General features: G+C 38.5%; 1 protein-coding gene across 1 annotated transcript; it reads right to left on the bottom strand.

Annotated features, from left to right (window-relative positions):
* Positions 1–148: 148 nt before the first annotated feature.
* LOC121252854 (protein PHOSPHATE STARVATION RESPONSE 1-like) lies at positions 149–9557 on the bottom strand. The gene is given in 8 exon segments (XM_041152682.1): positions 149–893; positions 1953–2022; positions 2939–2996; positions 7759–7798; positions 8420–8496; positions 8582–8792; positions 8917–9494; positions 9497–9557. Coding segments are annotated over 8 exon segments (1449 nt in total). The 5' UTR covers positions 9552–9557; the 3' UTR covers positions 149–533.
* Positions 9558–12923: the final 3366 nt, after the last annotated feature.

Raw genomic sequence — 12923 nt, 5'->3', positions numbered from 1 at the left:
CTGGTTTGTAACTTTGTATGCCATCGATCCATGCTTGTATAAAAAAGCCAGTTTGGTAACAGTTTTTCCGACGAGATCACTAAAAAAAATAATCTGGAAATAAGAGAGACTAGGGAATGATGTTTAGTGTAAATCCACATCCAAGGAATGCCATGATAAAACTCATGAATGGTTGTGTACCATTGGCAGTAACATGATTATTCATAGGTTAACATTGAGGATATTAGATTTTTACTACAAATAGCGTTCGATGGAGATATAATCAACAGGGTTCTAAGCAACAGTTCCTAATGCATCCTCATCCTTGCTTAACTCAAAAAGAGTACAAATTAGAAGGTTGAAGAACATTATCATCAAAACTCGACTAAAATTTGTTGCTGCATCTGGAAATTGTCTGTTGAGAATATGATAACAGAACCGGAGTGGACCAATCTATCCATCAGTCAGCTTTGTTTGTCTTACTCCAAGAATAAGATATTACATTAATCAGTATGGTTTTGTCAGTCCAATACCGATTTGGCAGATGATATGACTTATTCATCAGTTTTTGGACGCTTTGAGGGTTGGGAACTAGTTTCACAAGCATCTGGCTCAAAATTCTGAGCCGCCTCTGCTACAGTTGCCTTTAGCTTCACACCCAGCTCCCGCGAGGTTTCTTCCAACCCAGAGTTGGAATTGACTGGATCATACACTGTATTACCATGGTCTACCTGGAAGGCTTCCGGTTCACTTTTGGCAGGGGAAACTGGAACATCCAAAGATGGGGCAGGAGAGTTCTCCAGAGTGGATGCTGATGCCTTCAGCTTGTCAATACCTGACTTGCATTGCTTCTCAAACATCATTTGGAGGTACTTTCCTTGTTCTTCGATTCGCAACTGTAGATTTCTTTGAATCTGCTCATAGGTCAAAGATAGTATTACACCATAATTACAGATACAGCAACCCAGCAAGAGAGTATGAAATGTGAAAAAGGGCAGTCTTGATACACATGTTCACACACTTGGACAGCCTGAAATATTTGAAGCATAACATTATGTTTTGCCAAGTCACAAGCACACTATTATGTTTTGCCAATGATTTAACAAGCATAAAAATCAAGCCATTAAAACTATAGCATCAAGCAGTAAAAATAGTCAACTCGATAGTGAACTGAAATCAAATGTCTAAAAAACCTATTTAGCCCCAATGCTTCCATGTTCAAGTAAATCAGCTTCACCCAGTTCCAACATTAAACATTCACGCTGATAAAAGGTGGAAGAAATCGATCTTCCATCCCTCCCATCACCCAGAGTCAACAATAAACCCTATGAATCATGTTGAAAGTAGTAGGAAAAGTATTTCTTACCCAGTGGGATCCCAAAATGTTTGAGAGGATTGCGGTTTAGGTTCCATTTAGTTCCAATTGGAACATTGACTAGTTCTTTTGGAGTATAAAACTTGAAAAGGTTTGGGCTTTCAATGGGTTTACAAATGGTATCAAAGCCAATCCTCAACCAATAGTGAATTGGTTATAATATCCAAAATGAGTATAGATGCGAGGTGAGTTGGATACCCTACTGTCTGAGAAGGAGAAATTCTTTTGTTTTACAGAGATTCCAATGGACACCAATTGTAACCTTGACTAATTGTTTTAGAATATAAGCCTAAATGTGACTTGGACTTTTCTTAGGTGGTTAATTTCTGTATACATGTAATAGAAAAGAGATAGACATAGAAGAAATGTACATGCAACACACACACACACACACACACATGGTATGCATCAAAGCCAAGAAAGCTTTCATGCCCAACCCCATGTTAATCACAACCAAGAGTTAGAATTGCTGGGTAAGGTTTCTCATATCATATTGCTTATTTCACTGTTTGATGGAGGTGTGCAATGACAGAGTAAAGCTGACCTAACCAGATTTCCAATAAGAAAGGAAATTCCTTTCTCCAAAAAGAATTCATACCTCAAGTTGTTCATGAAGCCTCTTCTGAACTTCCATCTGCAATCTCAGAGCTTCAGTAATCTCGATACCCCTGTTATCCAAACAAAACGAATTTCACAGAAAAAAAAAAAATATCCATCATGATAAATCAGCAAATAATACGAGAGATCATAAGCTGAAGCATGCATGAACTTGAATTATCTAAAACTAGGCATACCGGATCATCATTTAGAAAAGTGTTTCTAGCCTATAATCTTAACCCATTTGGCTTCTGCTTTTCTCTTGTTCTTTTGGTAAGGCCGGTACCCTGCTTTAGGTAGTTTGATCTACTATACGTATAAAAAAAAAAGAGGTAGTTTGATCTACTATCAATTTTTGAAGAGCATGGAAATTGTAAATGGCTAGAAACAGTGACAGCACAATACATGTTCAAGGGGCTAAAGTTGCAATAAAACTTATATGCAAAGTTCTGGTCTTGCAGGCTTCAGTCTTTAAAAATGCCACAGCTGGCTGGTAAAATTGGACTAACAACCTTCCCCCTCCATGGATACTAGAGTTGCTGAAGATAATGCACAAGAGCTTATTGATTATACAACTTAGGGCAGACCGTGAATTTGCACGGAATGTTTATCTAATTATAAGAACAGTACCAATAGAATTCGTAAAAAGATTTGGAGCCCAAACAATTTTCAAGTCCACCCAATTCATAAAAAGGAGGTATTTATGCTTTTCTCTTTTAGTAAAATTATCGTAAAAAGTTCCTATAAAAGTAGATTTTCCAAGCTATACCATTGCAGTATCCCATATAATGAGAAACTTCCTAACACAGGTTTCTTGTACTTATAAAAAAGAGGCCAAAGTCAAGTCATCCATCCGGAAACAGGATAAGCAATATATAGTGACCCATTGTGTACAGAACATGTCGCAATAAATTCCACAAACAGGAAAAGATTATGTACTTCTGAAACAATAGGAATTCTCCAGGTGTTAGTAATTAGTTGACTTACGTTTTCAGGTCAAGAGACGACAACTCTTCAAATGGAGTCAATTTCTTCTCTGAGGATCCTGCAAATTGAATTCAACAACCTTAAATTCTTTTGATCTAACTTGTATATAAAAAAAAATCGACATCTCTATGCCAAGTCGAAGCTCTGTGAAGAGGAACAGCTAAGCCAAGACAGATTAGAAAGAAACTGTTTCTAGTTCATGATAGATCAAAGGGACTGCTTTCATTGAGTGAAGTCAACATCTGGTACTCACACAAAATAAACGGAGAGAGGAACCTTTTAATATCCAAGGGGAAAAGCAATGGAGAAACCAACCTTTGATTGTGATTCTGGCTTAGATAATTCAATTTAGCTGCGATATCAGTGAAAAATTGTTCATATGATGGTATCTAATCATAACAACTACAGAGGAAATGGAGGAGTATTAGTTTATGTGGGATAGAAGGGCGATGGAGAAAATGGAGGAGTACATTAGGGAGTATTTAGTGGCATACTCCTTTAAGAGTGTAGAAGACAAATTTATGTGGCCTTCACTGGTATCTATGGGCCGAACTTAGACAGCGAGAGAAGACTTCTATGGGATGAGTTGCTGGAGTACAAAGCTGGTGGGATCTACCATAGTGCATAGGTGGCAACTTTAATGTCATACAATTCCCAAGTGAACGCTTAGGAGAAGGTAGGTTGCGGCCAGCAATGATGGAATGCTCAGAGTGTATTTTCGATTTGGGATTGGTGGATATTCCTCTCATGGGCGGAGCATACACCTGGTCTAACAACCAAACATGGTCTAGATTGGACAGATTCCTGGTCTCCTCGGAGTGGGAAACTCATTATCCAGAGCTATGTCAGAAGAGGCTTCATCGCCTGTGTTCCGATCATTTTCCTATCTTGTTGGATTGTGAAGGCACTCAAGGAGGGAGGAAGTATTTTAAATTCGAAAATATGTGACTTAAAACTGATGGTTTTGTAGATAGGGTCAGACACTAGTGGTTCTCATATCAGTTCCAAGGCACTCTTAGTTTTGTTTTTGCGGGCAAACTGAAAGCTTTGAAAAAAGACTTAAAGCTTTGGAATGCTCAATCCTTTGGTGACTTAGGCGACTGTAAGAAGTCTATGCTGGAGGAGCTACAGGAGGTAGAGAGGGTACAAGAGGGTCAAGCTCTCTCTCTAGATGAAGTCTCTTGGAAGACAGAGTAAATTTCAGAACTAGCACGAGTTACCTCATTGGAGGAGATATCATGGTGGTAAAAATCACGTGCTTTGTCGAAAAGAAGGAGATCGAAGCAGAAGTTCTTCCATAGAGTGGTCACTTCTCATAGGCGAACTAATGCCATTGAGAGGCTAAATATAGATGGTGTGGTATGCACGGAGGCCCCTATGATTAAACAGCACATTGCTGGTTTTTCTGAACATTTGCTCACAGAATAGGTGGGGTGGAGGCCAAAGCTTGATAGACTAGCATTTGAGTCCATCGAGCAGCAGCATGTTTCTTGGTTGGAGAGGCCTTTTGAGGAGACAGGTTCATGGTTGGTGAGGGGGATGGTCAAAGACAAAGCACCTGGTCTAGACGGTTTTTCTATGAGATTCTTTCAGTCATGTTGGGATGTGGTGAAGGAGGATCTAATGAAGGTGTTTCAAGAATTTTTTTCGGTTGGAAAATTTGAGAAAAGCCTCAATGCCACTTTTATTGCGCTTATTCCCAAGAAGATTGGGGCATCAAAGGTGAAGGATTATCGACCCATTAGTCTTGTGAATGGGTGTACAAGATCATCTATAAGGTGCTTGCAAACCGTTTAAGGAGGGAGGTATTGGTGCAGATCATTATGAAACCACAAAATCCATTTGTGAGGGGTAGACAAATTTTGGACTCGGTTCTCATTGCCAATGAATGCATCGATAGTAGATTAAAATCTGGGAATCGGCAAATCTTATGCAAGTTGGATATGGAGAAGGCCTACCATGTCAATTGGGGTTTCCTACTTTACTTGTTGGGGAGGTGTGGATCTGGTGGTGCATATACACGGTGAAGTTCTCAGTTTAGGTGAATGATAGTCTGTTTGGAGCTAGCCTTTTTAAACAGCTCTCGGGGTCTAAGACAAGGGGATCCTTTGTCTCCACTCCTTTTCGTCATAGTCATGGAGGCGCTTAGTAAAATGATTTCTGCCTTGGTTAGCAGTGGCTTTGTGGCTGGTTTTTCGGTTTGTGACATTAATAGGGGCATCCTTAACATTTCTCATTTGTTGTTTGCAAATGATTCTTTGATTTTTTGTGAGATAGAACAAAACCAGATTCGGGCATCGAGGGCACTTCTACTCTATTTTGAAGCTGTATCTGGCTTGAAAGTGAACTTAGCCAAGTCAAAATTAATTTCAATTGGTAATGCTCGCAACATTCGGCGGTTGGCTAGCTCTCTTGGATGTAAAGTTTCCTCTCTTCCTATAAGTTACCTCGGACGAGTTACCTCGAACAAGTAACCTCGGACTTCCTTTGGGGGCTGCTTCAAGGGCTATATCTATCTGGAATATAGTAATTGAGAAAATTGAACGTAGATTGACAGGTTGGAAGAGATTGTACTTGTTGAAAGTCGGCAGGGTCACCTTAATCAAAAGCACTTTGTCTAATCTACCAACTTATTTATTATCATTATTCCCAATTCCAACGAGTGTGGCAACCCGTATTGAGAAACTTCATCGTGATTTCCTTTAGAATGGCTTAGGGAATGAATTCAAATTCCGTTTGGTTAAGTGGAATAAGGTATGCTCCTCAATCTCATCTTGGTGGGTTGGGCATTAGAAACCTGAGGGTTTTCAATCGGGCCCTTCTTGGGAAATGGTTGTGGTGATACAATATGGAACCGGAAGCTTTATAGAAGTTGGTGATTGATTCCAAGTATGGAGGCTTATGGGGGAGATGGAGCACTAGGGAGGTACATGGGGGGTGTGGAGTGGGAGTTTGGAAGCATATTAGAAGAGGGTGGTGGACTTGTGTTATGAGATGGCCCTAGAATTAAATTTTGGTACGAGTTATGGTGTGGAGATAATGCACTCAAGGATTCTTTCCCTTCGGTTTTCAAGATTGCATGTGAGAAGGAAGCTTTGGTAGCCGATCTCATGGGGATAGCTGGTGACTCAGTCAAATGGAATGTGAGCTTTACTAGGGCGGCCCAAGATTGGGAAATTGACAACTTTAAAGATTTCTTTAGTATCTTGTACTCCATGAAACCGAGCCCTCGAGGATTTGATATGTTATGGTCGGTACCTGTACAAAAATGTATATTATCGGTTCGCTCTTCTATCAGTCACTCACACAATTACAAAACAATCACTTTGCATGGAGAAGGATTTGGAGACACAAGGTGCCCCCAAAGCGGCGTTCTTTGCTTGGGCAGCTTCCTTGAGTAAGATTTTGACGATAGATAATTTATGGAAACGCATGGTGATTATAGTGGAGTGGAACTGTATGTGCAAAAATAATGGGGAGACTATGGATCATCTTCTACTGCATTGTGAGGTTGCTAGAGTGTTATAGGAAGATGTATTCAGATGATTAGAGCTAGCTTGGATTATGCCTGCCATTATGATTGAGCTTCTAGCCAGTTGGACAAATCAAGGCGGTGTTCCACAAATCAAAGCTGTGTGGAAGATGGTTCCTGTTTGTATTTTGTGGCGCATATGGCAAGAGCATAATGACAGGACGTTTGAAGACAAGGAGCGCTCATTGGAAGAGCTTAGATTACTTTTTGTTAGAACCTTATTTCATGGGTCAAAGCAGTTGGTTTCAACGGCCTTGATTTTCATGATTTTCTTGGTTCCATTTCTTCTTCCTAGATAGGTGTCACCTCTTGTATACCATCTTGTGTACTTGGGCTGTGCCTATTTTTATTAATACAATTGTTTACTTATAAAAAAACAACTAAAGAGAGAATGTCATAAGATTTTGGGGACAATTCTTAAGCCTGCATTGTCTCCAGCTATAAAGCACACAAGACTTAGCTAATAATAAATTTCATAATTCTCAAGACGATAACAAGTGTCCCGTTTTATATTTGGGACAGCCAATAATGTCAAAACTTGTTTCCCTCTCTCTTTCCTTTCACATCATGCAAACCCTTAACCTGCCTACTCCAAAAGAATCTCCACCTTTTAGAGAATTAGGAGATGTTTGGGGAATGAGATGAGATGAGAAATCAGTAAATAGTAGTGAAATGGTTTGTGAATAGTAGTAAAATGGTTTGAGTTATGATGTTTTATGGGGTTTTGGAAAATGAAAGAGAAAAAAGTTGAATAAAAATGTTATAAAGTTATTGTTTGAATATAATTTTTTAATATTATATTTGTTTTGGGATTTGAAAAGGTTAAATTGTTTTTTGTATTGTGCTTGAAAGTTTGGGAAAGTTATAATGATTAGTTTGAAAAAGTTGTAATATTAGCTTGAAAATGCTTGTATTTGAGTGATGTTTGAGAAGGAAATGAGATGGAATGAGATGAGATGAGATGAGATGAGAAACATTACCAAACATCTCCTTATATTTCCATGAAAACATAAACAGGGGCCACAATATATGCTAAACATCCCACCCGTCCTCTTCCCAGAAAATGTAACATTCAATCGGAAAGGAGCCAATGCAGTAAGGTATATAACATTCCACCCACACTCTTCCCAGCAAAGGAAAACTTCAAATAGAAAGGAACAGATACATTTAGGTAAATGAAAGTAGCAGGAATATAACAAAAAAAAAAAAAAAAGGAAACATATGCAGGCACACATGCACACATATGCACATGCAAGCATGCCCACACAGATGTATACATGTTACATACCTTCTGATGAATCTGGTCGGTATCTGGCTGTCCTATATTTCTGCAGTTCACGGAACAAGATCTGCAGTTAAAACTAAACACACATACAACATACACTCAAATTATTTCCGTAAGAAGCTAATCTCACGGCAAAAGGAACAAGGACTTGTTTGGGGTTGCATTAGGGATATTAAAAAGTGCTTAAATAATCTTAAAAACTCTTTAATGATAAAATAAGATTGTTTGACAGTTACATATTAAAGTACTTTATAATCTCAAATAAGCTAAAAAGTACGTTTGAGAAAAAGTATCATTTTGATGCTTTTCTTCAAACGTGATTTTCCGGATAATGAGGAACATAGTTCCAATTTTAAAAAAGACTATCAATGGGTGAAAATACCCATACAACATTTAGATAATTACAGCTTTGCCCTTTGATCTTATCACACGCACGACACTACAACTTTCAAATGACCTTTTATGTCATTTCTATCTCAAAAAGCCATTTTTTATATTGTTTCCAAACAAATGTATCATGCTTGAAAGTGCTTTAGACGTATGGTTACCAAACAGTAAATAGTTTTTTTAATAGTAGAGCTTATTAGTTGAGCTCAACAACTATAAGCCAAGTTAAAAGCTACATTACTCACCGTAATTCCAAACATGCACTAAAACATAATACCTGCAAATGGCTTTTCACATGATAGATAGTCAATCCTTCAACTTTCATGAGCTTCAGCACACCCTTTGGAGTAGCACCTGTAAAATGAGAATAACAAATCAACTAAGCAAAAGTTACTTAAATTTAGGCCATGACTATGGTGAGGACATGAGAGTTATGTACTTTCACTACCACCAAGTTTATTGACAGCCTCCACGAAGGCTTCATGAAGTTCTGGGGTCCAGCGCATGCGTGGCTTGGATGGGGCACTATTTGCTGAGGAAGAAGGGGTAGCAATAGGAAGAATTTCTCCAGATGGAGCAGAAAGCTGCATATGAACTTCAGACTGATATGGTTGAGAATTTGGAGATGAATTGGACACCTGGTATGCAATTTAAAGAAACAAGACCAAAATGTTTCAAAATTAATTATGCTAGAAAGTACCTATTTTAGCCATGGACTTTTTTTATAAGTACTTATGGATGAAAATTAATGACCACATCTCATGAAGATCCAACCTTTGGTTCCAAATCCATAACACTGGTGTCACCAAGAAGCTCAGTCCAATTAGAAGTCAAAGCATCGTCATCAATGATTAGCTGGTCCGCCCATTTACTAAATTCCTCAGATGCTATGGCAACATTACAACTACTGCTGCCTGCCTGACCATTCTCAATAGAGGTATTTACAGGAAAATCAAGAAAACTCGGAAGTGGATCAGTATGCCAGAAATTAGTGTTTTCTTTGGCATAATGACTTGATGTTATAGATTGAAGAGATCCGGAATGAGAATTATGTGCTAATGGCAGAGATGCTCCATTAGTTGATGACTGAGAAATGAAAGGAGAGTTTCTTGAATGCTTTTCATGGGGTGAAAGAGATGAGTAATGACGATCTGATGAAAGTCCAGGGGATGATGAAAACATGTGACCAACTAGTCCACTATTAGAGGGTAAATGACGTGCATGGGTGGGAGGCCTTGTCACAAGTTCTCTTTCAATGGAAACCTGTTGCGAGTCTGGCAACTTGGGAAATGTCTCTTTCAAAGGGGCTGGAAGGACTGGAAATGATGACGACAGTGCTCCAGACATCCCATGTTACTAAGCTGCTTTGCACTTGATCTCTGAATTGATAAAGCAGGGCGTGCCTCCATTTCGTCCTAAAATTAAATGTAAGAAGAATGTGTTAGTTATTTACAATTACTCTCAGCTTATTTTGTGTGGCCCACCCTGTTATGGTAATACTCACCTACTAATAACCCACAGAAAGCACCCTGGATGCTTGTTCTTGACAACCACACCAAGGAAAATTTCGTCAATTTTTACATATGCAAAAAAGAAGTACTATATCAATGTAAGCTACAAATCAAAAGGAGACAAACCATAATAAGAGTTTTTTTGGTGAATAAGATGAGAAGCTTTCCAGAAACCTAATAAAGGCTGGTGGCGGCTAAAATATATAGACTCACATTAACAATAAGCTCTAGCCCAATGGTTGAGCTCATTGCCCTTGTGAGAGAGGTCTTGGGTTCAAATAGATTCACATACATACATACATGGGACCAGCCCCTTGAAACTATAAATGGGTGGAGAATTGATTATCATACACCTCATTGTCTCATTTGAAAAATATATTGGGTATGAACTCTGGTCAGATCCTGGCACTCACGAATGTTCTAGGGCAGACTTCACCAACCAAGTTTTATGACCTTCAGATGTTGTCCCTGGAGAGTACCCTGCTGAACAGCTCCTAACGCAAGACCTTCAACAAGAAACTTGTCGTAACAAATCCCATTTCCAAGTCACCAGCATATAGTAGGAATCCAAGCTTGCCAAACTATGATATCTAGGGCATAACAAACAATCCAGGCAAAGATGCCTAAGCTTTGTCACCATTAGCTTCACTCACTTGAGTGAAGGATCAGATTTCAGATTTACAAGTCCTTGAGCCGTTAAAATGCAAAATAGCAAAATAAAAAAATTACAAAAAGTTGAAGTCTCCTCTACGAATGAGATTAAATCTCCCAAAGAAACCTGCCTCTCAAAATCAATACTTCAATTTCATAAATTACTGTTTGATTGAAATCTGAGACTGATAGAAGTCACTCGCAAACAGCTACAGACATCTTTCAGATTCCCATTGGACTTTCTGGCACCCAATATGTAACAATCATCTTCAGTACTAGCCCTAAACACTAAAAAAAAAAGGAAGAATAATACAGAAAATACTTTTTTTAACACTCCATTTCCAAAGAATTAGCAGAACGTAATCTAGATTTTTCAATGCCATTTCCAAAATATCCTTTTTCTCAAACACCAAGCCACTTCCCAGGTAGTGCTGACCAGCCATCAGTCAGGGTCAGTGTCCAATAAAGCATTTCCAACTCAGCCTATTGGAGGCCCACCCAATGTTAACATTCAGATTTATTCTCAGTTCTGGCCCCAAGAGGTGGACACTGCCACCTTGCTTGGGCTTTGAACACCCCGTCGCCACATAATTTTCGATTCCAGGCCATCTTGTTTGCTACATGGGTGAGTCCTTGCCATGGGGAAGGAGGCCCCATTTGTTTCATGACATCCATAGATTCATTTCAAAAGCCAAGAATGTCAGAGCAATTGGCCACCCAAAATACCTCTTTTCTCATTGCTTTCTCATTCAATCGGGTCTCATTAAAGCTTTAATATGCTTTTACATCCTGTTCACTAACACTAAACTAAGAGAAAAAGCATATGATGTCATTACTTCCCAACCATATCTGACCAGAAGTTCACATTAAGGATAATCGTTAAAGCTCTAGTACCAAAAAAAAAAATTGAGGATACCCCCGTAATGTCAACAAAGACACCCTAATTCATAAATTTGTGGTTGGCCAAACATAATATCTAGTCAAATATTCAACCCCTAGCGGTTGGCTCAAGTGGTAAAGGCCTTAGTCTTGGTGGTATGCTCCCTCCGGGTCTAAAGTTCGAGTTCTCTTGAGTGCAAACAGTTTCTAACTTTCTAGGGGCATTGGATTAGGGGAACTTTTCCTTGAATTAACCGAAGTGCACTTGCTGAGGCCCTGTTCACCCTCGGGATTAGTCGGGATTTTGTTCTCGGATACCCAGTGCCAATAAAAAAAAAAAAAAAAAAAAAATCCACCTCACCCAGAGTCATTTCTTAACTATATCATACACATACATATGGGTTCCACTAAGTAAAAGCTTTCACATTTACTTCATATAGGACCACACTCTAGCTCAATCACAAGCTACCATTAAGAGTCTTCCCTAAAAAACCAACAAAAGAGTGGTAACTAGCTCCATAATCAAATACAATAACACACGAGTAACGAATCCACCAAAAAAAGCCACGTAAGCCATCGTGAAAGTCAATCCCATTTCCAAACAGAAGTAACAAAACATTATCCACCAAAAAACCGCCAACATCAAATACAAATGAAAATGAACGATCAAACTCACCCCAAATACAGATTGAAAAACAACAAAAACTGAATCAAACCCCAAACGGTTATCCCAAACTGCACGGAAAAAGCCAACATGACCTACAAATTTATTCAAAAGAAAGCAAATTGAACGAAATTATCAAGCGGGTATTTACCGAATTCTTACCTAAAACCTCATGAGAAGCTCGGGAATTCGGAGCTTAAAAGGCTTAGAATGGATTCAAAGAAAAGAATTTGGGCTCAGGTCAATGGAACTACGCTGAATACAAAGGCGGGTGTTTTGGATACCGTCACCGGCGTGCCCAAGGAGGTGAACGGTGGGTGACGAGTGCGCTTCGCCCCTCTTTGTGGCCACTTTGCATTGTAAGAAACAGTGGAATCTCCACGCGCCTTAATATCGCGTGCGAAATAGTGTACGGGAATAGTGCAGCTCATTTGCCGTGGGGCCTACACTTGGAGGTACGTGATTGGTAAGTGGAGAAAAATATCCGCAAAGGTGCACGTGGAGCTTAGGGCTTGCCGTTTGTATTATGATATTATTTATTCTCCTGATATAAAAAAGTAAGCGCAATGCTTCATAACTTCTTATTCTTTACATATTATATTTTTTTTTTAAATTTTAATATTTTTTAATTTTTTTAATTTTTTTTAAATTAATTTAATTTTTCTATTCATTATTCATATATTAAATATTTAATAAAAGAAAAAAATAATAAAAATTTAAAAAAAATATAATACGTAAAAATTGTGTGAATAGTAAAAGATTATGTAAATTTTTTAAAAAAGTAATGCCATCTTTTTTCTCCTGAAAAACTATTGATAAAATAAAAACGCTTCATAACGGAGATATCTAAATGTGATTTTATCGAAGGCCAGTAAAGATATCACACGTAAGCCTTTTCAATTGTTAATATGGGAATACATACAGGGTCATTCTCCCGAACGACTCTCCTTCTCGATCGAGCTTCTCTCTCGCTTTCGAAATCGATTTCCTCTCTCTCCTTCGGTGATTCTCACAAATCACCTCTCCTTCGGACAAAAAACCTTAACAAATCTAACAAAAATATATAGATTATTTTA

This window comes from Juglans microcarpa x Juglans regia, chromosome 2S (genome assembly GCF_004785595.1).
Source record: "Juglans microcarpa x Juglans regia isolate MS1-56 chromosome 2S, Jm3101_v1.0, whole genome shotgun sequence".
NCBI classification, from domain to species: Eukaryota; Viridiplantae; Streptophyta; class Magnoliopsida; order Fagales; family Juglandaceae; genus Juglans; species Juglans microcarpa x Juglans regia.
The sequence above is the reverse complement of the archived record's forward strand: the minus strand, read 5'-3'. Positions and strand labels throughout refer to the sequence as shown.